General features: G+C 52.0%; 9 protein-coding genes and 1 non-coding gene across 10 annotated transcripts; 7 read left to right on the top strand and 3 right to left on the bottom strand.

Moving 5' to 3' along the window:
• Nucleotides 1-66: 66 nt before the first annotated feature.
• Nucleotides 67-1,596, top strand: LRP88_05721 (uncharacterized protein; the record flags this gene model as incomplete). Its single annotated transcript, XM_083242269.1, has 1 exon — nucleotides 67-1,596. The coding sequence occupies one exon, from the start codon at nucleotides 67-69 to the stop codon at nucleotides 1,594-1,596; it is 1,530 nt and encodes a 509-aa protein (XP_083101205.1).
• A 1,390-nt stretch (nucleotides 1,597-2,986) lies between these two features.
• LRP88_05720 (Ty1/Copia family ribonuclease HI) lies at nucleotides 2,987-8,184 on the top strand (the record flags this gene model as incomplete). The annotated part of the gene is made up of 4 exons (XM_083242268.1): nucleotides 2,987-4,708; nucleotides 4,913-5,540; nucleotides 5,624-6,069; nucleotides 6,442-8,184. 4 exons carry the CDS (start codon nucleotides 2,987-2,989, stop codon nucleotides 8,182-8,184), a joined length of 4,539 nt encoding a protein of 1,512 aa, XP_083101204.1.
• A 113-nt stretch (nucleotides 8,185-8,297) lies between these two features.
• LRP88_05719 (uncharacterized protein) lies at nucleotides 8,298-8,780 on the bottom strand (the record flags this gene model as incomplete). Its single annotated transcript, XM_083242267.1, has 3 exons — nucleotides 8,298-8,516; nucleotides 8,570-8,706; nucleotides 8,765-8,780. The coding sequence occupies 3 exons, from the start codon at nucleotides 8,778-8,780 to the stop codon at nucleotides 8,298-8,300; spliced, it is 372 nt and encodes a 123-aa protein (XP_083101203.1).
• A 2,453-nt stretch (nucleotides 8,781-11,233) lies between these two features.
• On the top strand, nucleotides 11,234-12,769 carry LRP88_05718 (uncharacterized protein; the record flags this gene model as incomplete). Its single annotated transcript, XM_083242266.1, has 3 exons — nucleotides 11,234-12,166; nucleotides 12,216-12,714; nucleotides 12,765-12,769. The coding sequence occupies 3 exons, from the start codon at nucleotides 11,234-11,236 to the stop codon at nucleotides 12,767-12,769; spliced, it is 1,437 nt and encodes a 478-aa protein (XP_083101202.1).
• A 639-nt stretch (nucleotides 12,770-13,408) lies between these two features.
• Nucleotides 13,409-13,510, top strand: LRP88_05717. Its single transcript has one exon. It is a non-coding gene; the product is annotated as a tRNA-Ala (tRNA).
• A 380-nt stretch (nucleotides 13,511-13,890) lies between these two features.
• Nucleotides 13,891-15,564, bottom strand: LRP88_05716 (uncharacterized protein; the record flags this gene model as incomplete). Its single annotated transcript, XM_083242265.1, has 3 exons — nucleotides 13,891-15,196; nucleotides 15,248-15,310; nucleotides 15,359-15,564. 3 exons carry the CDS (start codon nucleotides 15,562-15,564, stop codon nucleotides 13,891-13,893), a joined length of 1,575 nt encoding a protein of 524 aa, XP_083101201.1.
• A 536-nt stretch (nucleotides 15,565-16,100) lies between these two features.
• Nucleotides 16,101-17,921, top strand: LRP88_05715 (Zn(II)2Cys6 transcription factor; the record flags this gene model as incomplete). The annotated part of the gene is made up of 2 exons (XM_083242264.1): nucleotides 16,101-16,374; nucleotides 16,441-17,921. 2 exons carry the CDS (start codon nucleotides 16,101-16,103, stop codon nucleotides 17,919-17,921), a joined length of 1,755 nt encoding a protein of 584 aa, XP_083101200.1.
• A 353-nt stretch (nucleotides 17,922-18,274) lies between these two features.
• LRP88_05714 (glycoside hydrolase superfamily) lies at nucleotides 18,275-19,795 on the top strand (the record flags this gene model as incomplete). Its single annotated transcript, XM_083242263.1, has 1 exon — nucleotides 18,275-19,795. One exon carries the CDS (start codon nucleotides 18,275-18,277, stop codon nucleotides 19,793-19,795), a length of 1,521 nt encoding a protein of 506 aa, XP_083101199.1.
• Nucleotides 19,796-21,504: 1,709 nt separating this feature from the next.
• On the top strand, nucleotides 21,505-22,698 carry LRP88_05713 (uncharacterized protein; the record flags this gene model as incomplete). Its single annotated transcript, XM_083242262.1, has 3 exons — nucleotides 21,505-21,623; nucleotides 21,756-22,282; nucleotides 22,397-22,698. The coding sequence occupies 3 exons, from the start codon at nucleotides 21,505-21,507 to the stop codon at nucleotides 22,696-22,698; spliced, it is 948 nt and encodes a 315-aa protein (XP_083101198.1).
• Nucleotides 22,699-22,822: 124 nt separating this feature from the next.
• On the bottom strand, nucleotides 22,823-24,655 carry LRP88_05712 (major facilitator superfamily domain-containing protein; the record flags this gene model as incomplete). The annotated part of the gene is made up of 4 exons (XM_083242261.1): nucleotides 22,823-24,211; nucleotides 24,259-24,354; nucleotides 24,408-24,573; nucleotides 24,636-24,655. 4 exons carry the CDS (start codon nucleotides 24,653-24,655, stop codon nucleotides 22,823-22,825), a joined length of 1,671 nt encoding a protein of 556 aa, XP_083101197.1.
• Between the last annotated feature and the right edge of the window lie 485 nt (nucleotides 24,656-25,140).

The following is a 25,140-nucleotide window of genomic DNA, read 5'->3' as shown; positions in this document are numbered from 1 at the left end:
TTGAATTCGTTGTAACAGCCTTGTTGTTATTCTTTGTCCTTTCACATTGTCCGACGTCAACTCCCGATGACGCCGGAAGATCTCGGGCCGAAAAGATCTAGGGAGGGATCTCGCCTATATCACTTCTTTAAGAACCTTTCGCTCCTGTTGCTGAGCCTCGCCCTGCTTCCCACTACCAGCGTGGTTGCGCTCACAGCCTACCTATGGAATCGGTTCACTTCCGGTACTCCCGAGAGACGTCGCGATGCTCAAAACAGAGTCACCGTTCTTGTGACGGGCGTCAACATGGCCAAGGGCCTTGGGCTAGCTCGCCTGTTCTATCGTCGTGGACATCGCGTAATTGGAGCTGACTGTTCTTCGCTTTCTCCTGGGCGAGTTTCCTGTGCAGTCGGCAAATATTATCGCCTTCCGAAACCTTCCGGCTCTTCCAATGTCAACCTCAATGATCCTTACTTGGAGAAATTGGTAGATATCGTCCAGGAAGAAGGAGTGGACCTTTGGATCTCCGTCTCAGATGTCAACGCCGCCATCCAAGATGCAGCAGCCAAAGAGATTCTCGAAACCCGTACCAGCGTCAAGGTCATCCAGTTTGGCGTCGAGCATGTGAAAAGGCTCCATGAGAAGGACACATTTATCGAGTACACGAGAACCCTTGGACTGACTGTTCCTACAACTGAGATTGTTGGTGGACAGGAAGAGGTTGTTGAATTCCTCAGGCGGCACGGAGGTCTGGAGTACAAGTCTGGTGCAAAACGATACCTTGTCAAGCCTGTGGGTGTTGATGACGTTGCCCGGTTCTCCATGCCTTTGCTACCTTTAGCCTCTGAAGGGACAACACTCGCGCGGATTGACTCTATTCCCTTCAAGTCAGCCAAATGCTCCTTCATCATTCAGGAATTCATCTTCGGTCCCGAGTTCTGTACTCATGCTCTGGTCATTCGCGGTCGAGTCTGTGCCTTTGTTGCATGCCGCTCTGCCGACGTACTCATGCACTACGATGCCCTACCTGCCGACTCTCCACTGAGCAAGGCCATGCTGGAGTTTACAATCAGGCAAGCGGAAGCAGGTGGAGATGACTTTACTGGGCATCTGAGTTTTGACTTTTTGACTGAGAAAGAGGATGAGGAGGCAATACAGTCTGAAGCGGAAAAGGAGGTGACGATATGCCCCATTGAGTGCAACCCGAGAGTTCACACTGCAACTCTCCTCTTTAACGAGACTCCTGAGATTGTCGACGAGTATCTTTCCGTTCTATCAGAATCTCAGACGCAAAAGCCCCTATCTACTCCTCCACTCTCACCAACCAATCCTCAGCGTTACTACTGGGCCAGCCAAGATCTGGTAGAGTTGGTCATATGTCCCCTCTACTTGACTCTATTTCGTGGCACGATGGCACTTTCGGATTTCCACAGATCGATACACACTTTTGCTCATCATCTTCTTTACTGGAAGGATGGCACATTTGAGGCGTGGGATCCATCGCCTTGGCTTTGGATGATGCACGTTTACTGGCCGACGCAGTTTGCTTGGTACATGGCTACGGGATCGGTATGGACGAAACTGAACGTGAGCACGGGAAAGGCGTTTCAGGGGTAGTGTCTTTGATTGGATGCATGGGGGCGAGCATTATGGTGATGTGTTTATCCAGTATTGTACTAAGGCATCGAGAGGTTTCATCACAATCACGCAAGGAGAAGAGTAAGCGAGCTGAAATAAATGATGCTTAAATAATCACCATGTCTTGAAACGTCGGGGAACCCTCAACTTTCTCGCCAACCATTGTACAATCAACAAATGCATCACCAACAAACTCATACACCGGTGCTTGATCCTCTAGACCATCCGAAGAATCAACCTTTCGTAATACATACGGCACTCTTCCTCCAGGGATGATTACAACAACATCACCAGCTTGTGCCAACTCTGGCCCAAATGCCATATCCCCATCTTCTGTCACGAAGAAGCACCTGCCCAGAGAAGCAATCTGGACCAGAAAGTCAAACTCGCGAGCAGTTGATCTCGCGTCTTCTGGTAGTGAAGCTGGCTCTGGGTGAGTAAACCATGAGTGCCATGTGTTGTATGCTGCTGTGTGGTTACACGAATGGTCCGCCCATTGTGAAAGAGTGACGTTGCCACAGAGCGATCGCTGGAAAGCCCATTCTCGCTTGGACTCGTCAGAGTCTCCGTTGGGGGCGGCTATTAGCTCTTGAGGTAGGCCGGAAAGTTGACGCCATTTCTCCAACAATTGCTTCCCTCCCGTTGTCGAGTCAGGGTCGGGGTAGCCTGGGGCTGTAGCTGCGATCTTGGCAAACTGGAAGCCGTGAGTTGTGGCCAGCCCCGAATCATGGAGAATCCATTTGGGCTTTAGGTCCTTTGAAGCTGAGAAATGACGTAACTTGTCGCTTCTCTCTGTGTACATCAGGTGATAGTCGTCATCCATGAGAGCGTCCCAGTCTGGAACCCAGCTTGGTAATCCCGGGGTTCGCTTGTGAATGGATGGCCTATGCAAGACATGGCTCAGCACATCCAACGTTTGAGAGTTCTCAATCGCAGCCATAGCTAGGTTACGGTAGAGAAGCGCCGTTGAAATGGTGTAATCTGTCGGCAACATCCTCTGGAGGTTATCGTCTTTGAGATGCAACCCTAGTGTTACGTAAGCCCCTCCCGCTGATTGGTCGCGCACAGACCTGCCTGTGGTCCGCGCGGTCATGCTTATAAACGGCTTTGTGCCGCTTCCCCTTTATAGAAATCAAGGCTCTTTATTACTCCTCTTTCGTATGCTCGGTCGGTGCAGCAATAGCTGTTAGTCACAGTTATGAGCCCGGGTAGGAGCGTTCCTAGTAACTTCCACTGCTTACTTTCTCATTGAAATCATCATTACTCTCGACAAACGCTATTATCGTCGTCCTCGATCCAACCGACCGCCTTAAGCATACAAATCGCGCATATACACGCAACCCCTTTTCCACTGCTCGACCTAGCAATCATGACGCTCGTGGCTGCTTCAAACCCGTCAACAGCCGTGAGGCTAGACACTCAACGAGACTGGTCCCTATGGATTATGTCACTAGAGGTTGAAGCCCGAGCATACCATCTATGGGAGCAAATCGACCCCGCGAAGCCCGACGCCGCTGGTGATCTCAACCCCGTGCCGAAGCTAGAACCCTATGAGGTCTACTCCAATAGGAGGTTGAAAGAACACCACGAGCGGGAACTGACCAATGCTTCGCGCAGAGCAGCGGGAGGGCTCGCAGCTGCTCAGGCTCCGGCTGCCCGAGCTACCCCAACGTCAGATGAAATCGCCAGGGACTATCAGTTGGAAATCGCAAGCTACTCAGAACTCCGCAAAGGTCACAAGGAAATCAGCACCAAGCACAGCACGCTGATGTCTTTTATTACCAAATCAGTGAACCCAGCCATCCTGAGCTCGGTGACGAAGGAGCTTGTGACCTCGAACCCCGACGGCTATTCTGTGCGCCAACTGATCAGAGCCCTGCAGGCGCAGCTCGCACCGAGCAGCCTGACAACCCACCAGGAAGCTATCAAAAGGTACGAGCAGGTCCTGAAGGAGGCCGGCAAGGCCCGTCAAGACCCGCACGCCTGGATCAGGGACTGGAACCAAGCTTACGCGATCGCCCGCGCACACGACATACCCGAGATAATCGGTGTTTCAGGCAAACAGCGCTTCCTACAGGCTGTTGAGGTGAAGCTAGCTCCTGAGTGGGCAAGATGGAAGCAGTGGCAGCTCATCGAGGAGCCAGATAAAAAGCAGACCCTCCTCGAACTCGCCGGCATCCTAAGCGCAGTGATCACCCAAAACAACCCTTCGGTGCTCAGTGGCGTATATGCTACGTTGCCGATGGCCACGGGATCAATGCAGCAAGGGAAGAACGCCGCTGGCAAGAGCACGAGTAAGAACTGCCCTTGTAAGCGCCCAAAGCACCCATGGAAGCCTGAGCAGTGTGCCTATTTGGAAAAGGCAGTCACCGGCCACACCTCTCACATGACCAACCTTACGGAAGATGGTATCCTCGCCATCAAGGCCGAGTTGGATAAGCCCCATTGGGCTTGGCTGAAAGAAAAACTAGCTAAGAAAGGCTGGTTCACTGCTGCTCCTAGCAAAGGAGGCCTTGTCAACTACCCAGATCATCCACACATCTCTACAATCATTATCCCTGAGATCCTCTACGAAGCGGAACACTCAGTCGTGATGTATACAGCGCGTGGAACGCCTCTTCATCCGCTTGCTGAGAGCACCCTCCTAGATAACTGTGGAGCAACCCATCTGGTGAACAGCCCAGACCGTCTGGAGCCGGGATCCTTTGTGCCTTCAGAGGGATATGTCGAAGCGGGTACCTCGAAGTTTAGGATCATTGGAAAGGGCACTCGCGTGCTGCACCGAGTGCTGAACGGGCCGACCGGAGAACGGGACCGCTCCCTGACGCTTACGAATGTCGTGGTGGTAGAGGGCTTCCACACCAATATTATCTCCGAAGCCCTTCTTCACGAACGGACTGGGATTTGGTACTCTGGTTTTGACTGCTCACTGCGATGGGGACCACCTGAGCAGAGCGTGGTAATGGCCCAGTTGCAGCGCCGGTACAACCTTACCTTCTTTCAATATAAGCCTCCTTCCTCTTGCTCTTCTGAACCTGATCCGGTGCATGAGAATGCTCTTCCAAGCAACAACGAAGCTATCTTCACCGTTGTGAGCAGTGCACGGCGCTTCAGGCGCTTTAGACCATCGAGAGAACCCCCTCGCCCTAGGCTAGACTCCGAGAACCTATGGCACCTTCGTACAGGGCACCTAGGGAAGGCTACCACCGAGCAACTTATACATAAAGCTAGGAACGTTCGAATCAAGGGCGTTACTAGGCTTGAGTGTGAGAGCTGTGCGCTAACCTACGCGCAGCAAGTGGTGAGCAGGAGACCCTCGGAGCACCGCTCACCGAGGCCCTTTTGGCGAGTACTATGGGATCTTCAAGACTACGAGCGAGGTTATAATGGAGCGAGGTGGCTTCTAGTGATCAAGGACGAATACAGCGGCTGGTTGAAAGCTATACCTCTCCAAACCAAGGAGGGCCCGGCTATAACCAATGCTCTATTTTACCTTGACCGCTGGGTGAGACGACAATTCGGCCTGTATATCTGCGTGTTCAAGTGCGACAACGAGCGTGCTGTGATACACCAATCAGAGAATACCGACTTCCAACGCTCATCCCGTGAGGAAGGAATAGTCATAGAGACCCCTCCTACCAACACTCACGAGTCGAACGGCGGAATTGAGATAGCAGGGAAAATAGTGACTGGCAAATCCAATGTGATGCTCAACAGCGCAGGCTTACCGCATGAGCTGTGGCCTGAGAGCACACAAGCTGCCGTCTATCTGCTCAACATGAGTCCGAGCCAGAAGCACGATTGGTCATCACCACAAGAGGTGCTTGACCAGTGGTTCCGGACTAATGCTCCTTTGCCAATAAGAGAGCATACAGCAGATCTTTCCCTGATTGGAGTGGTATCTACGCTTATGGTTGCCGTGCGTACCCCCTGGACAAGGACAGGGAGGCAAATAAGCACAGGAGAGGCTTTAAGACGAGCCCCAGAGGACACATAGGGTACTTAGTGGGCTACAAAGCGCGCAACTTGTATCGGATATGGGTTCCTCGACTTGAGAAGGTCATACTCACACGGAATGTCCGCTTCAACGAACACGTCTTCTACAAACCCATGGAGGAGAGCGCGATCGAGCAGACAAACCAAGAGTTGAATGAGTGGATCGTCGTTTTCAACGAAGACGACAGCGATGAGGACGAAATCGCACAACTGACCCCTCAAGAAATCACGTCACCGGCTTTGAACTCGGGGGTGACAGCGCTAGACCCGCTACAGAGCAGTGAACCTGCCTCTATGAGCGCGGAAAAGCAGCCCGAACCCGAGCATGCACCAGTTCAAGCGCCGATAGGACTTCAAACGCCGAGACAGACGCCGGAGCCCTCGGCCCAGCTCCAGCAAAGTCAGAGCGATGCTCAACCGAGCACACCAACGGCAGAGCTACAAGAGGTTATCTCTGTACGACTAGGCACACCGATCCCTGGCGACACGAGTGTGAACACACCGGAAACAGCCACGGACGAACCAACAGATGCTCACCGAGCACAACAAGACATATTGAATGATCAGACACCGACAGAGGCAACAGCTGAGCCTGCTGAGGATGCTGACACTCAATAGCAACAACAGTTGCGCCAACCTACGCCCTCACAAGCACGCGGAGGTAGGCGCCAACGCGGAAGAGCTCGCCAGACAGCCGAACCTACGCGCAGAAGTGCGAGACAAAGCAGTAGACGAGCTCAAGGCCTGGAAACAAGGTCTGACCCGCAAACCCATACTCCGTCGAGAAACCCGTTCCACAGCCTACTCTTGACTGATCACCACGAAGAGGATGAGGAATGGTATGATCATCGGAGCATACAAACGACATACGGAGTCTTCTTGGCAGCTCTCAAAGGAGAGTCCCCAGCGAAGTCAGCACTCAAGCCCTCTTACACTTCGCTAAAGCAGAAGGGTAAGCAGGTAGTTGCACCGCACCGGGATGAGCTCCCGCCAGAGCCTAAGACATGGACTCAAGTCCAAAACCTCGCAGAACCAGTCCGTAGCTTGTTTATCAAGGCAGCGAACCTGGAGGTGGATACACTGCGTGCTAAGCGCACATGGAGAGAGATTCAACGCTCAGAAGCAAAGTCAAAGGTGCTGCCGGTCAAGTGGGTGTTCACCTACAAGTTTGATAAGGCAGGATACCTTGAAAGGTGCAAGGCACGCCTATGTGTCTGCGGCAACTTTCAAGAAGGCGCTACAGCCGATAACACGTACGCCGCGACCCTTGCTGCGCGCTCTTTCCGACTCATGATAGCTTTGGCTGCTCGGTTCGACCTGGAGATCGAGCAGCTAGACATCAAGAACGCCTTCGTCAACGCCGTCAGAGGAAAAGATGAAGACCCCGTAACCTGTGAGCTACCCCAGGGTTTCAAGCAGAACGGGATGTGTATAGAGCTCGACCGAGCACTGTACGGCCTGAGGGACTCGCCAAAGCTATGGTTTGACACCTTCTCTAAGACCTTGAGGCATCTTGGTATGGAATCGAGCAAGGAGGAGCCGTGCTTATTCTATACGCCGGCTAGGGATACATACCTCGTGTTCTTTGTAGATGACATCCTCGTCTTCTATCACAGGAACAATGCTTCCTCTGCTCACGAGATCATTCAAGGGATCAAGGCAACCTACGAACTATCAGAAAAGGGAGAGGCAGAATGGTTTCTCGGCATAAGGATCGCTCGTGACCGCACCAAGCACACGATTGACATTTCCCATGATTCCTATATTGAAAAGATAGCAGCGAAATTCGGGGCAACTGCTCAGAATACCTTTCCTGCTATACCAATCCCTGTGACAGAGTTCAAGAAGAGAACAGACCAAGCTACACCTCAGGAGATCAGAATCTATCAAGAAAAGGTCGGTTCTGTGCTCTACACAGCAATCATGGTGAGGCCTGATGCGGCATTTGCTGCGTCAACGTTATCAAGGTTTCTCACCAACCCGAGTGATGAACATCAGAAAGCTGCAGACCAAGCTATCCGCTACCTGTATATTACTCGGCACTGCTCTATTCGCTATGGACAGAGCAGTGAAATAGGGATTATGGTGATTGCAAGCGACGCTTCCTTTGCTGATGACCCTGACACGAGAAGGTCATCACAAGGCCACCTTGTCAGTCTTTTCGGTGGGCTGATAACGTGGAAGGCGAGCAGGCAAGCAACAGTCACTACGTCCACCACCGAAGCTGAGCTGCTTGCTTTGGAACAAACCGCGAAGGAAACCATGAGTCTCAAGCGCCTTTTTCACGAGCTTCAGTTCGACCCTGAGATTCCATGGGACATACGATGTGATAATCAGCAGACGATTCGTCTAGTGATTGGTGAGAGCACACGATTAGCTACTCGCCTGCGCCATGTAGATATACATCACATGTGGCTAAGGCAAGAAGTTGAGAAGAAGTCGTTCACAGTCACATACCTTCCAACGGCTCGAATGCCAGCAGATGGGCTTACAAAGGCCCTTCCAAGGCAGAAGTTTGAGCGATTCCGAGCACAGCTTAACATGTTCAATTCGCACAAAGCACAAAAGTAGTTGGGCACCGTTCAACGTTATCAATTCACTAAGTCAAAACCAGCTGACTACCTTGGTTGCGCATAAAACAACAAACACCGCACATCAACTATGAATCCACTGCTTTATAGCGCTTAGGGCTGAGAGTTGCCTTGCATAGCCTGTTGCACCTGCTGGGAGATCATCTGCGAAACCACAGCGCCAAGCCCATCACCAGCAGCACCAGAACCACCGGCAACGGCTCCCTGAGCGGGGGTTGCGTAGGCAGACGGCTCGAAAAAGTTGTGGATATCCTCGTCCTCGTCAAGGAGATCGAGGACCATGCGCATCGCGGGCTTCAGACGTTTTTCGAACTGCTCACTTAGTCAAAACTGAGCATAGAACAAGCCTTCTAATGCTGACTTACCTTATGCTCGCGAAGGTCGTCCTCAGACCAAACATAAGGATCGTTGGGATCCTCCTCATCCTCCAGGGGGATGTTATCCTCGCAGTACTGCGCGGCGATGACATACCGCTTGGCGAGGGGGGGCGAGGGCAGCGCGGCTAAGCACAATATCAGCTTTATCATGCTCGGAAAAGTAAGAAGGGAGATAAAACGTACCAAGGATCACATGCATGGCCGCCATCAAAAGCAGCTATGGCACCGGTTGGACAAGCCGTACACGGAGAAACAGCTCACAGAACCACGTTTTCCACTGATCACCCCACGGATGCAATTCTCGCAGGGAGGGTCAAGGGCTTCGGGCTTCCAGCCCGGGGGGAGGGTTTCGTGCTGTGTAGCGCACAGCAGGGCCACTGGCGGCAGCGGAGGAGGCGACAACATTCTTTTTCGCGGCGGCATTCTTGGCATTCTATTCAATGCAAGTTAGCGAAGACGACAAAACAAATACTGCTCACACTTACGCGCTTAGAGCGGCGGGCTTGGGCACCACCCGAGGGGCGCTTCTTCGCGGCGGCGGACTTAGAGAGAGCCTACAAAAGCTATGTGAGCAGTGCAACGACGAAGGAATGATCGATGACGGCGGAACAGAGCATACACACCATACTGCTGTTGTTGTTGGAGAGAAGATGAGAAGAAGAAGAGGTTGTTGTTGATGTGAAGTGTTGAAGTCAGAAACCGTGAATCTCGGCAGGGCCTTTTTATCACTTCACAGAGCGCCCAAAGAGGTGATTTGGTGCGTGTTTACGGTCACAATAGCTCTTCGAGCTCTCTCTTTGTCATTTACTGTTTTTGGGAATTTCCTTTGTTTGCAGCCTGTGAGGCTATTCACATTCCAAATTGGGAACATTTCAACGGCTTTATCAGCGCGTTGAAATGGGGGGTGTGTTACGTAAGCCCCTCCCCCCCTTTGTTGGGGCGCGCCCCCCCCCCTGTGTGCGGGGGGGGCGGTCTTTTTGGCGTTTTTTTCCTTCCCCCTCTTTTTTAAAAAAAAGTCTTTTTTTCTCTTCTTTTTTTTTCTGGGTGGGGGGGGCCGATATTGGTTGTTCCCCCTTCCAATCCAAATACTCGATCACGCGGATCTGAGCATTGCCTCGTCCGGAAGAGACTGGTGGCATCCAGCAAATCCTGAACACCAAACGCTTCGGAATTGACGATGGAGTTGAGGTTGTTTATCCGAAGAGTGGCTTTAAACAAGGTCAGCCCGTTATTCGCTTCACTGGGATAATCCAGGAAGCCACGAGCATTGCCGTCGGCAGCTCGACGTGCAGCCCAGCAACATTTCCTCTCATGTGTTGCCAAGTTTCTAAAGGCTGTCAGGAGTACACTTCCTTCCATCTGTCGGTTTCCACACTGGAAAATGACCTTGGCTGCCAGGGCATATTCTTGGACGGTCCACACCCGGGTCCACCATGGGGCGGCGAAAAAGGAAATGAGGGAATCTCGGAGAGATTCGGAGCTAGCGGTGAGGCCGTTGACGGAGATGTGCGGTGACAGTGATGGCTCATAGTGAAGCTCTGAATCACGAGCCGCCTCTTGAAGGAAATCCAATCCAAGGTTGAAAGGCTCTGACAAGGGAGATAGAAACGCCAGGACATATGACGCGCGGGAATAAATACAGCCCATCAAAGCTACCTGGGCAGCACGTTCAAGCAAGTCATTCTGGTTTATGCACAGGGCATCGATCCAGAGGAATTGGTCAAAGTTTGCCGAGGAGAGACACTGTAGAATTACATGGAGATTTCTGGTGGCTGGGATGACTTCTCCCGAAACGTGTAGGGGTAGGGTATCTTCCAGATCGCCCCATACATACGAGAGGGCGACAAAACTGGGGAACTCTGGATCTGACAGAGAGACTTGCTCAAAGGTGATGACGGGCTGAGAGGCTGATTCTGACTGGTTCCGTCAACACCGCATTCGCTTCTCGATAAATATTCTCTTACCTTGGAACTCAAGCGAAGGAGTCGTATCTCGTCTTTTTGCAGGGGAGTTCGTGTCGCCATGGCTGCAGGTGACCCCATGCAGGCGGGCATGGTAGGGCATGAACCAACTGCCAAGACGCCGGGTTGACGCGACGCGCCTGAACGCGGAGTCGCGGGCTCACCTTTGTTGCCGAGGATATGCTGAGTAATCAAAAGTGTGATACAGGGTAGGTTGGTATCTTGTGGACAGAGTTTTCAATGCGTTGATCTTGGGTTGAAGTTAAGCAGCCAAGGCAATTAAATGAAAGGAGTGGAGTTCTTTATTCTTTTACGGAACTGGTTTATATATTTCTGCAAGCTATCCGTGTTTTCTAGGCTTGCCAATGCTGAAGAGCTTGTTCGCCGAAATATACCAGCGCAAAGAGGTGCGAAGCCCCAGGCACATTATGAAATGTAAGGGAGTCTCCCAGATAAAGAACGTCGAGTATCTCTCGCTCCTGGGTCGTTTGTAGCCAGTTGCCTTGCCTAAAATGCCCTCTAGGGTGCCTTATTGAAAAGAGACTTTTAATTGGAGCGGTTAACTAATTGCTACACAGCCTACCTGTTGGGCAGATTCAGCCGAGCCTGATTGTGATTGAATAAGCGTGACAGATTTTCAGTCTCCCAATACACAAGCCCTCCTTTGTCGACATAACGCATTTCGCCCAAAATGTGTTGGCAACTCATTGAGCTATACTCGGCGTGCCGTTGCCTCTACTATCAGCATGCCATCGATCGCTGTGCTTCTTACGGACGTCCAGGACACAGCATCGAGCATCGTACTATTTTCGTTGGCTACGCCTGCTCAGCCCACAGCGGCTTCTCCAGAGGTGCCTGGGGCGCAAGTGGCGCCATCAATGAAAAGAGTCAAGCAAGTACCCCTCCAGCGCAGCAGCCGGATGATGAATCACTAGAGATTTTGTCGGCTATCGATCCCAAGGACTCGGACAATGAAGGTCAAGACAACTTCTCGGATAACGAGTCAATCCTGAGCAGTAATTCGGCTCCATCAACAAGCCTTACCATCCCGGTTGAGACATATCAAGAGGCCATAGAAGCCTTATTTCGTGACATCCTCAACGACTTCAATTTACGTTATCTCTGGCCACAGGTGGTCAGAATATCTTCTCGAAGGGACCTCGCCGAGAGGGAAATCTCCAGGCTCCTTAAACGCTTTTCAGTCGATTTGAAGAAAGCAGCCGAGACCCGTCTGCACCAGAACGCTGCAAAACTTGTCCGAACAGCACGATTGAACATTGCCCAAAGAATCGTCATTTGTCATGCCGCTGAGCTTGATCCGTTCGATCAACCTGACGCATGCACCCCTGTTAGGCTTCCCGAAGACGAGGAGATTGTGGATGAGGAACGAGAGAGGAGTGATGAAGAGAGGAATATCGTGTACGAGCGCGTGCACGAGTTTATCTTTCAGGGGGCGGCATTTGAGCAATTCACTCTGGCAATGAAACTGCACGTTGCAAAGAGTTCGGTTCTAGAGAAGCCTGCTCTTCGGCTTTATTCCCCGAGGCAATGTTTTGAGGTGCTGGTCTCGCGAATTTGGGGCTCTCCAGCACGTCCCACACTGAGTCGTCTTTCGTGGTCTTGCGTAAGTGAATCCGCCTCAATCTTAGACTTTAGATACTAACTAGAAGCAGCGATGTGGCCAGACTGGCCATGATGACTACCTCGAGAAGCGAGAAGGCGCTCTAGAAGAGCTCGAGACACTACTGCAGAACTACAAGGCGAAGACGTTGGAAATGGCAAGGAGCATAGCTCCAGCGGACTCATCGTCGACTGGAAACGCAAGCCACTTTGTCTCTAAGATGAAGAGCGTCCTGTCAATTCCCCTTCCCAGGCAGGGGTCAAGAAACCTCCCGAAGCACCAGCAAGATACGGACAAGCGCTCAATGCCGGGCGAAGCATGCCGCATTACGTCTAACAAAGAGCCGTCTTCTTTAGACCCGCAGCATAGGTTTCTATTAATCTGTGCACCTTTCATGCAAAGGGCCACGAAAGCGCATCAGCCCGACGTGTGCATGATTCACTCGGACCGTGATCTGTTCAAGGCGCTGCGGAGGACATACTCAAAATGTAGAAAGGGCTACAGGTGGCGGTGGTTCCGACGAGTTGCCTCGATTGAGTTTGTCAAGGTAGGTAGGCTCAATCTCTAATGACCATGCACTCCATCTAACTAACCCTCACAGTTTGAGTTCTTTCTCAGCGAGCTTGTCAACATCCAACAATGCCCTTCGCTGCCTGAACGACAAGACAGGGCGGAATACGACTTTGAACAGGTAGACTTGGATCCACCCATCGGACCGAACCTCCTGTCGCATTTATTCGAGAATCCAGACCACGCCGAGGTGCTCCCTGTGCTCTTTAACAGAATACCGAAAAAGATGAGGAAACGACTCAGCGCCTGCCCTAGGAAGGGAAGCTCTACTGGCTGGGGGATCAATTTCGTGGAATCCCTCGACACATTTGCTGTGTTTCTCTGTGGATGTATTGGGTTTACTCTATCTCTCGTCGCCGCCGTGGTTTACACCGTGATAATGGGGGACATTCAGGGTGGATTTGCGATTGGGGCATTTCTGTTGGCCTTTGTTCTGTTTTGTGGTGGCTGTCTTCACTCTTTGCCTATCTAGATACCACCCTGCGAAATTGACAATACAAGCGCAATAAGAACATCTATCCATTTGGAATGCCTCCCACTACAACATAGACATCATCTCAGTCAAGTACAGTCCAATTTGACCAGGGCGAAGCCGCCAAGTGGGCGCTGACCCATCGGCCCCAGTTTGAGTAGCGTTTGTCATACTTAATAACGATGCGCCATTCACAAGCAATCGGGCGAATGGTTTAGGGGTATAATGCTCGCTTCGCATCTCTGAACCAACTGGTTCCGAAGACGATCTGCGAGAGGTCCGGGGTTCGATTCCCCGTTCGTCCAAAGCCAACCATCTCAGGATGTTCCTTTTTTGCCATAATCGACAACTGGCGATCTTGCTTTTTGCATGCTTCATTATGAGATGAGACCTGTAGATCTCTTTACCGCAATGCAAGATTGAGTATTAGAGGCAGTTAGTTAAATGGACAATAGTTGCGACCGTACAATTCCGTCGCATTAACCCCTTGTTGCATAAGACCACATCCCTTCACTCTGGAGGAATCACCAGATTGGCCATCAAACTTGTAAAGAACTGAATAATGTGAAATTGCGATCGCTATCTTATCGCAACTCCCTGGTTTTATCGCCGAAAATTTAATCAACTCGACTGCCACCCAATTATATCTTGGCCAACTCTCAGTCAACTGTCAAGCCACCACTACCTACTCCAGCTTATAAGTACCCATCTTCCTCGGGCTGACCTTGAGCTCAAACAGCCTGTCAATTTCATCGTATCGCCTTCCCTTGAGCTCAGGAACAAAGATCCAGCTCCAGATCATACCCAGCAGACCGAGACCACCAAAGATGAAGCCGACCTTGCCCTTCAGGTTGCCCTGGTCCGGGTTGACCATGTAGGGGATAGAAACGTTCATGGCAATACCCATGACGGACTGGGTGGCTGTGGCCAGGGCCATCGCCTTGGCCTTGAGAGCTAGAGAGCAGGTTTCTCCTAGAACTGCGAACGCCATGGCTCCGACTGTGGCAAAGTAGACAAAGGCGTAAATGACAGTGCATGCGGCCTGCACCCACTTGGCAGCGGAGGTAGGAACCACATCCATGATTCCAATGAGGAATAGGAGTGCCGTGAGCGAGCCCATGCCAATGACAAAGATGCTGCGACGACCAAACGAGTTGACGACGAACCAACTGCAGATGTTGCCGGCGACACCACAGGCTGTAACCACGACACCCAGGTCGAAGCTGCTGGATTCGGCGAGACCGGCCAGCTGGAAGAAGTAGGTCGAGTAGCCAAGGACAAAGACAATGCCCACAAGATGCTGGCATACAAACACGCCGATACTGATCATGGATCGGATGAGATCAGTACCTCTGAAGCACTGAGACCACGATGCTTCCTCAGCTCGGGCAGCGTCCTCCTCGGCAATGGTGGTCTGGATAGCGGCAAGCTTGGCTTCGACGTCAATGTTGGATCCGTACAGCTGGATCAGAGACTTCTTTGCCTCGTCAAGCTTGCCCCTTCGAGCCAGATACCACGGTGTCTCGGGGGCGAATGGCAGGCCAACGCCAAGGATGAGGACGAAGAAGAACTGTGTGCAGAAGGGTCCACGCCATGCCCAGCTATCAGACCTCTCACCGAGTGCCTTGATGACGGCGTTGGAAACGAGCTGACCGACGGCAATGCCCAGGTTCACACCGGCTGTCGCGATACCTCGGAGAACCACGGGTGCGATTTCGGAGGTTGCGAGAGGGGCGATGGTGAGGTAGAAGCCGAGTCCACAACCGAGGATGAGCTTGGAGATGAGGAAGGACACGTTGGAGGTGGCAAAGACCTCTCCAAAGATGCCGCCAGTAGCAAAAACAAGGCCGATGGCCAGGGACCACTTGCGGCCGATGCGGTCGCAGAGATAGGAGCAGAGGAATCCGCTGAAGAAGCCGCCGACGCTGGTGATGAGGTTGAAGGCTGATTGCCAGTCGGCGGGGAGAATTGCTACTCCATCCTGGACGTATCTAGATATTGTTAGTTGTTACTGTAGTAAAAATGGAGTGAATGTGTCTTACCCAAAGTCACGACGGAAGGATTCAACAGAGATGGCGGCACCGTTGATCTGAGCATCAAAGCCCCTGTTCAATGTTAGTAATCTAGTCACGATCGATCAGAATGCAACTAACCAGCCGATGGCAGCAACGGCATAGAAAAAGGACCATCCAATGAGTGCTGGATGGTGACGGAGGACTTGTCGAAGAGTCAAGTCGTGCTCAGCCTGACGATCAGCATTGACAACGTCGGCCTTGGGGTCCACAAACTCGGCACCCGAGGCTTTCGGCTCCAAGGCAAACGAGGGCTTGCCTTCTGGGGAGATGTCTTCAGCTGCCATGATCTGAGAAGCTGTAAAGATGAAGGATGATGTGATGGTTCAATTGGTAATGTGAAAGACCGGTGAGTCTCTTGGTCAGAGTTTTTCGACTTGGGATGATGCTCGAGGATTATATAGTTGCAACCGTGACATAACAATAGTCGCTGGTCACCGGCGGTTGTCGTCTCGCAACGCCATGTCGAAAACCACAAGACCCGGCTAAAGACGACAGTTCATGGCCTGACAGGATTAGCTCTTCAAAGTCACAAGACGACATCCAAGCTTCGTCTAGGCCGGTCTGGGGTTTGTGGGGAGAGAAGCTATTGGAGCTGCCGGGTGGATCCTGGAATGTGGGGGATCCGCTTAACCCAGTCTGGCCGTTAAGGGCGACACTCCCCGACAAGGTTTTCCAGCTGAGCGGGTGAGCCGTTTACCTGTGCCGGCAGTCTCCAGCGGTTCTTATAAGGGGCGAGACTCCCCGACAGACTCTGACCGTGACTCGCTAACCCTTCATACCACCCCATAACACCATGACTCCACCGAAACAAGTTGAACAGATGGACGAGACCTCGGTAGACAGAGACCGTCCCCCTGGGAAGCGGCCGGCAGCTCGCGGAACTGCCTTTTACCCGCGCAAGAGGGCGAACGCCGCCTGTCAGGTCTGCCGAGCTAGAAAGACGAAATGCGATAATCGAAAGCCATCGTGCTCATACTGCCTCAGCGTCGGCGCGACGTGCATACAGTCACCTGTCGACCTCTCGGCTTTTGACCCTGCGAGTCTCAAGATCCTCGAACGATTAGATGAGCTAGAGAGGCTGATCAAAGAGCCGCGTGCCGAGCAGGGGCTAGGAAATGAAGCTGTCAATGCTCCTCAACAAACGTTTTGTCAGAATGAAGAGATGCAATCGTCTTCGAGTTCACCTGCCAGACCTATTGGTGATCTCAATGATATCCCTCTGAGGAGCATTCTTCCGGAAAAGATGGAGAGTCTGCTTATTTGGTCCGTCCTCGCTCAGCACTCGCCTCAGGAGAGCCTCCAAGCTTCCCCTGCCCAGCCACGGGACTCGTACTCCCCTGGATGCAGCCCACTGAGTGGAATTGTCGACATGGACACGCAGAGCGTGAAAATGCTTCTAGACAACTTCTTCACTCACGTGCACTGCAAAAACCCCATACTCGAGGAGACGGCAACTCGGCAGCTCGTCACGAACACCATCATGGAAGGCATAGACTGGTCGGCAAACTCGTGCCTAGCGCTGCTCATCTGCGCGCTTGGAAAGGTTGCCACTCCCCTGGGACCGAGCCTTGGGTCTAAGCCGGATACAGCAAACTATCTCGAGGCCCAGAAGCTGTTCCACGCAGCGCAGAAGAGGATCGGGACGCTCATGACGCAATCGGACATAATCGGAGCGCAGTGCTTCTTTCTGTCTGGGGTGTTTCTGATGTGCAACTTTCAGCCTTTTGAAGCGTGGAGGTTCTTCTCGCAGGCTCTGGCTGCTTGTCAGACGTTGCCGTTCCTGCAGAGGGCGCATAGGGGAGTCAGCTCGGGGCTGGACATTGTGCAGCCGGAGGCTGATGAGACGCAGCAAGAGGCGATTTATTGGTCTTCGTGGAAGTCAGAGCACGAATTGAGGTCGGAGCTGATGTTGCCGGATTTTAACAAGTCTCACCACTCTTCGAGCAATTTGTATCCTCCCTTTTTTCCTACGCCACCTCATCCGCTTGACTCGAACAAGACGACAGACTCGGACAGACAGCGAGCGTCATGGCTATTCTACCTGGCTGAGATTTCTCTGCGACGGCTTTACAGTCGAATCGCCAACGAAATACTTGAGCTGCATCGTTCTTCTGCTTCTAACCTGGACTTCCTCAGGGATCTGGCCGCAAGGGTGCCGGACTATGAGACACAGGCTCATCAGTGGGCTGGTAGCCTACCACCAGAGCTCTGCCTTTCCAGACCACTAACAGAAGACAATGTGTGCACGTTTGTCCTTCGCGGACATCTCGTCAACTTCTTCGAAGCCATTTACTGGGCGTTTGTCATGGCTCACTTCAACGCTCTTGAGAGAGGGCTGCTGCTAGACTTGCCTGGTAAAGAGTACGCGGACAAAGGATTGGAATATCACATTATTCGAGTGCAAGTGAATGAAGTCGGACTATTGCATCGTCATCACGGGACGTGGCTGATGATCAGGGCCTGCGTCCGCTCTGCCGGTATCCTCCTCGGGGGGCGGGTGCTAGGCGCAACGATGCCCAGGGGTTGGCACGAGGCGGTGCAGAAGATCATGTACCTCCTCAGCTCATGGGAAGACGAGGCCCCAGAGCTCTCCGCACGAAGGGCGTTCCTGCAGGGGGTCATGATGAGCTTTGACAGCTGATCCGGGGAATGTAGCTTCGATGGACAAGTTTGAATCGATCGATCAACTATGTTTGGGCTGGTAAATTACGACGGCTAAATTCCTCATGGCAAGATTTGAATTTCCCCAGGTCAAGTGAGATGCCGATCCTTGGCGTGGCCTGAGAGCGTCGGGGAGTGTCGCCTTTAAGCGATCACAAGGCCCCAGCCCACTCGGGGCCTTGACCATTTAAGTCTTGATTCGTGCTGCAACTTGGGACGTTGAATCAAGACAGCATAACTGTGTAGGGCACTTGGATTAATATTTCTCTGCCTTTTACACGTTTCTACTCAATCTTTTTCCACCGACAAAGACACCGTTGAGTCTTCACCAAAATGGTCGCGACCGCAGACAGCAAGGGCTCTTACAGGGTCTCTGAGAGACCAACCCCTCAGAGATCTTCTTGCACTATGCTGCGAACAGATGGAAGCCGCATCGTCAACCCGGCAGGTGAGGCTGTCGTTCTCAAGGGCGCTGCTATTGGTGGCATGCTCAACATGGAGAACTTCATCACCGGTTACTCTGGACATGAGCATGAGCATCGCGCTCAATTGGCCGAGGTTCTAGGAGAGGAGAAGGCCACATACTTCTTTGACAGACTCCTCCACCACTTCTTTACCGACTCAGATGCCGCCTACTTTGCCTCCCTGGGCTTGAACTGCATCCGAATTCCCTTCAACTACCGTCACTTTATGGATGACCTTAGCCCCGACACACTCAAGCAGGAGGGCTTTGATCTGCTGGATAAATATGTCAACATCTGCGCTCGACATAACCTTTACGTCGTTCTCGACATGCACGCCGTTCCTGGGGGTCAGAACCAGGACTGGCACAGCGACTCTGGCATTGCGCGAGCCATGTTCTGGGACTTTAAGGATCACCAAGACCGAGCCATTCAGCTGTGGGAGGCCCTGGCCAAGCACTATAAGAATAACCCCGTGGTGGCTGGTTACAACCTCCTTAACGAGCCTGCCGACCCTCATAAGAACAAGTCGGGATACTTTGGTGAGAGGCTGATTAAGTGGTACGAGCGCGCCGAGAAGAGCATCCGAGCTATCGACCCCGACCACATGATCTTTATCGACGGCAACACTTACGCCATGGACTTCCGAGCTTTCCCTGAGAACCCTCTTCCCAATGCCGTGTATGCTTGCCACGACTATAGCATGCTTGGTTTCCCATTTGGACCTCAGTACGAAGATACCCAGGAGCAGAGAGATCAGCTACGCCAAAGCTTTGAGCGAAAGGTCGAGTTTATGAGGGCCAAGAATGTACCCATCTGGAACGGAGAGTTTGGGCCTGTTTACCAGAATGAGAAGAAGGAGGGAGAAGCAGCCGTTGCGACCAATGCCAAGCGATTTGCTCTCTTGAAGGAGCAACTTAACATTTACAAGGAGACCGACGTCAGCTGGTCCATCTGGCTTTACAAGGATATCGGTTACCAAGGCATGGTTTACGTCGACCCTCAGTCATCATACATGCAACTCATCGCTCCCTTCGTGGAGAAGAAGCAACGCCTCGGTCTCGACTTCTGGGGCGTCGCAAACAAGGACGAGGCAAAGCACATCTACGAGCCTTTCCTCTCAAAGCTCAAGGAAGATATCCTACCCGCCTACCAGAACACGAGATACCCCAAGATCTGGACCTTTGAGCGACACTTTGAGCGAGTCATCCGTGAGTGTCTGATGAGCGAGTACGCGGGCTGGGAGATGGCGGAGCTGTTTAGGGGAAAGAGCAAGGAGGAGCTTGAGGAGCTCGCGAGCAGCTTTTCGTTTGAGAAGTGTGTCAAGAGGGATGCTTTGACTGAGATACTTAGCTTGGATTCTTTAGATGCGGTTAAGAGCAAGGGTGCTTAGTCGGGTGTATGGATAAGAGTGGAACGTTGGGTAGAAAGGGTTGAGTTTCTGTAAACATCTCTTTGGGTTATTTGGGGTCATGAATCTGGGTTAAATATTAGACTGAATGCATATAAACGGTATTTTCACGAGAAAGTTGTGTTCGAGTTGAGAGATGCTGTGAGAGGCTCGAAAACAGAGTGAGTGAAGAGGATCAAGTTGGATTATAATTCTACCACGATTGGCTCATTTGTGAGAGCATCTCTCGGCCCGGAGACAACCGACGCATTGACAAAAACAGTCCCTTCTTGGTCTCGGTTTGTTAGAACCAATCTCCTCAGCTTCGCCCAGAGTACTAGAACTGCCATCCAGCCCACCGTCATCCATCCGGCCCACCCAGTCATTACCTCCTCGTATGATCTCTGAACGCCATCGAGAACCACATCTTCACCTCCGTAAGAAACGTGGATGTGTCCAAATACGACAAGACGTGGCCGGATCCGAACGATCTCTTCAGCGAGGTAGGGACACCCTGCTCGATGGAAGTCGCGCGCGTCGAGATGATGCTTTGGTGGGCCATGAGTGATGACGATGTCCGGTTTGATGTCTAATGAGGAGAATCGAGTGGACCAGTGGAGTTCATCGTCAGGCCGATACTGGAAAGCTGATGCTCCGTACCGTGGTGTCCAGGGACTCCCGAATATTGTGAGTCTTCGAGGTTGAGAGCTTGGAGAGGTGTTCCCAATTGGCTCAGCTGGTGGAAAGTCGAGTGTGACACAACTATCCTCGAGGTATATGATGCTACCCCAGTAGAGATAGGCTTTCGTCTTGCTTTGGCAGTATCGGCGCTCCGGATACTTGGTGAGGAAGTCTTCATCGAGGAGGACGTCGTGGTTCCCTGTAATGAGGACCTTATGAGTATGCGGCTGATCCGATAGCCATTTCAGCTCGGCTTGCACTTCGTCAAATGAACCATTCTGAGTTAGGTCTCTGGCATGGATGAGAAGGTCCCCCGGGGGCAGTATTGGGCGTATATTATGAGTGTCGGAAATACAGACTACCCGGAGAGGATTTGAAGGTCGTGGGGACTTGGTCTTTGGGCTGTGAATTGCTCGCAGCTTGCTAGCTGCCTCCCTCTGACGACGGCCTGGGAGTGTGATGCTTGTAGCGAAATAGAGACGCGCGCATACGAGATTTAGAGTCTAGGGTCTCAATAAAGTGTTATTTTAATCTTTCATTTGCCTTTCTCTCATCGCTAGGAAATAATTCCTGTCCCAACATTCTTGAAGGAGCAATTGTTTCGGATCGCCTCCCGAGCTCTCGATCCGGCTCACAACCAACCAACAACCAAGATTAAACATAATCTGCCTTGTACATCTAAGAACACCTGATTCATTTCATTTAGGAAAAGACCAGACTATTGACTCAAAACACGTTGGCAATTTGGACATCACCAGCCCTTTATCCAGTAGCCGAGAATGCATGCCAAGACCCTTGGCTCCTCTCAATCACCACGCCTTGGCCACGTGGGATCGGACTTTAGCAATTCCTCCCTCAGCTGAGGCTCACAGTTGCTTGGCGGCGGGCCTTTACTCCGTTGCGTGGTTGGAGCTGAGGAAATAAAGGGATTCTCGGATGTCGCTGGAATGTTTATTTTGACAACCAGAAGGTCCGTCTTCGAAGCTTTGATTGAGCGTGAATCGTTGTGCTGTTCAATCTTCTCAGTAGCCATGGCATCGCAAGTAATCCCCATCAGTCGCCTCAACCTTGAGCCAGAGACGGTCAAGTGTCCGGCCTGCCAGTATGTGGGCAAGTCAATACGGGTTATGGAGACGGCCTCCAATGGACAGTGAGTACTTTCGCTGCTCTCAGCTGCAGGGTTAACATCCTACAGAGCCACGGCAAGTTGCCTCATGGGCATCCTGGCCTGTCTTGCATGTAACTGCGGATACATGACTGCCCCAACATATTACTTCCTCAGCCACTACTGCTCTCGTTGTGGGATTCGGTTCGTTATTGTGCCGTGGTACGACAACCCAATTCTTCACCTGGAACGGTCACTTCTTGTCGATGCCGAGTCTACAGAGAAGGGAGACTCTGGACGAAAGATTATGCCATCGCCTCTTGGACCACCGCCACGATTCAACGAGGAGCTGTTGCGTAACTTTGCCACCCGCTTCATCTCCTCCACTCCATCCCTAACCCTCGAGATCCTTTTGCAAGGCGATCGCAAGTTTCCCTCACAGGCTATAGATGTAGCATCTTCCAAGAAGCTCTACGACATCACTTGGCCTGGTCTTGCGGCTGGGGACCCTGTCGAGTATACCCCGGGCGAACCCATGACGGCAACCCCAGCAAAACCAGACATCAAGCAGATTAAATCCATGGCTTCTTGGGACCCCTCAAAGTCAACTCCTCACATCCGTGTGTCAACAGCCGACGGCGTCAACCGAGAGGTTGCTACAGCTCAGGTGTTTGCAACTTCCAGGGACTATATCCTTCACACACGTACGACAGGCCCAGATGGAGTTGTGAGCTATGTCTCACGTCGATCTGGCATCAAAGGACAAATCTCAAGTAAATCTGGCTATATGGTCTGGAGTAGTTGTGCTGGTCCACTAGCTTGGATTGTGCGCAGCGTTCAAGACAAGGAGATGCAAAAGACTTCCCGCAGGATCGTTCTGATGGATGCATATGACAGACTTGTGGGGATGATTAGCTCTACTGACAATGAGGAGAGTGTGCGGTTGAAGATTCATGGAGACCTGTCGCCAGAGCTGATTGGAGAAATTCTGGCAAGTTTCTCTGCGGTATCATATACTATCTGGAACTATTCACGTCTTGAGGGCACTGATGAAGGATGGGGAGTTGCCGCCGGTGCGATGAGTGTGGCTGGTTTGGGCTTGACATTGGCTGGCATCTAATACTTCTTCTCTTGAGGGGCTAGGCTACTGGTAAGGGATATTGATACACGAACGACATTTATGCCTTATTGTTGCGAACTTGATAGGCTATAGCTGCTATGCAAGAATGCCTGGCTTGGGAAATCTACTGTCGCTGCTGCCTCTCCATCTCAACGGGTTCTTCTTCCTGCGCCTCCTTTTGCTTGATGGCCCATGCAAGCTCCTCATCTGCCTGCGCTGCTCTCTTGGTATCTTCCTCTCCAAGCTTGACGTTCTGCACCAGGAAGGCAAGGAGGAGGAGAAGTGCAGACACAGAGACTGATCCGATAGCCAGTGTCTGCTGTGTTTGGCGGTAGCACTTGTCAATGGCGTTTCGTTCGGGGCTGCCGACTTCATACTTTTGAGCAACGACAATGGATCCAAAAATCTTTCTGCCAACCTCTTCACCAAAGTTGGCGTTAAGCTTCCGAGGAAGAAGGGAGTTCCAGATGGCGCCGCTGATGGTGACACCGAGGTTGGAGCCGAAGCCCAGAGAAGAGAGGTAGACAGCGGTAGCGACGGCGATCTGTTCATTCGCGAGAACGGCTTGCAAAGAAACTTGCAATGAGACCTGGGCAAGACCACGACCAACTCCAAGTAGCGTCTTGGAAACGATGAACGTTGGCTCGTTGGCAATATGCGTTCCCGAGATGTTGGTGAGATAGATGGGGAGGCCAGAAGCAAGAATGATCAAAACGACACCGAGCATAATGAAAGGCTTGGTGTGCTTGACGTACTTGAGGCAAAGACCCGAGAACAGGGCGCCAATGTTGTACGCCACGCGCTGGGCATTGTCGACTCGTGTGGCAGCTCCTGGGGAGTAATGACCGGCAACCTGGAGGAAACTGGAGAGGAAGGGTCTGTAGATGCTGTCGGACATGGCGATGACGATAACAGATGTACAGGCGATGATGACGTTGCGTTCTCGGATGGTTCGATAAGGGATGATGGGGTTGGAAGCAAACTTTCCGTCCCAGACCAGGAAACCGACAAAGGTCAAGACACCGACGATGAGGAGGACGATAGAGGATGGCTCCTCCCATCGGTCGGTGTTTCTGCGTCCAGCGATGGTCATGGGAAGAAGAGTCATGGCCAAACCGCCGATCAGGAGAAGAGCACCGATGAGATCAAGCTGTGTGGTAATATGCTTGACCTTGCTAACAGCGCCAGAGGGGGCACCGTGAAAGAGTGACAATCGCTCGGCGATCAAACCGATGTTCTTGGCCCGGCGACCCATCCAGAGCATCATGGAGATAGTCGGGATTGCAGTAACGGGCAGGATAATTGACCACATGCCATAACCCCATCTCCAAGATGAGAATAGGAGCATGTGCTCGCCGAGATACGTTCCAGCATAGAGTGTAGGAATGGCCGAGAGTGATTCCGGCAGGGTGAACAGGAGACCTCGGTTTACCAGGCTGGTGACGTCTGCGACAAAGATTTGCTGAGTGATATTCCACCAAGTGTCGCCGAATGAGTCAAAGATTCCTCCAGCCTAGAGATGTCAGCTTGATCGCGGTTGTTGTTGACTAGGGTCCATACAAGGAAGGTGTCGACATTCTGGCAGGCCGCGAACATGGCGCTGCCTATGGCCATGGATAAAGCACCTCCTCCGAAGCCTTGGGGGCGACCGAAATGCTAGATAATTGTTAGTTCGATCCCGAGATGATAAGTATAGGAACGGGACATACGTCGGCGAGCTTGGCGAGAAGAGGGTAGGATACGATTCGCACGATGCCATTGATGATGGAGCCAGTGGTCAAAAGAGAATGACCATCGAAATGACTAGTCGCGTATGGTTCGTAGACATTCTGGGTATACACGTTCAGGTTCATGAAAAAGTTCATGACCAGGAGGCTACCAATTGTCAGCGGAGTTTGCAACACTCAAGTGAAATGCCTACCATCCAATAGCGATACCGAGTTTTCGAGGCGTCCATAGCTTTCGCATAGCCTCTGTGGCTGTTCTCGGTCCAGACTCCTCCGCTGCCGGAGTTTGCTGGCCATCGTTGACTTGAGATTCGACTGCCATCTTGACTGTACGCACTGCTCGACGATCACTTCAAACCCTCAAAGCACGACCTCTGCTCTTTTCTTATAAGAAAAAGTCTTCCGCAGTCCTACGGCGGTCATACCCAATTCAGGATTCTCAACACGAGGACAGACGTGGGGGGCCATGAATATCATTGCTCGGTAGAGTATAACCCGTTCCCAGAAGTTTGTCAATGGTCGGTCTTGGCTGTAAGACCATTTCCACTCGCTTAAGTCTCTTAAGCATGTATCTAAGCTAGTTTGACAAGGTTGGGCGGCCGCTGGAGGAACCGAGCTTGCCGAGGGCACACCGTTGGATGCTTGAATACTGGATCATGGCTGTTTTGAGTTTCTTCTCCGCGGCGTCTTCTCCACATTGTTGTGGGATGGTGAA

This window comes from Fusarium phalaenopsidis, assembly GCF_050370095.1.
Source record: "Fusarium phalaenopsidis strain FUZ10S chromosome Unknown contig_32296, whole genome shotgun sequence".
NCBI lineage: Eukaryota > Fungi > Ascomycota > Sordariomycetes > Hypocreales > Nectriaceae > Fusarium > Fusarium phalaenopsidis.
The sequence above is the reverse complement of the archived record's forward strand: the minus strand, read 5'-3'. Positions and strand labels throughout refer to the sequence as shown.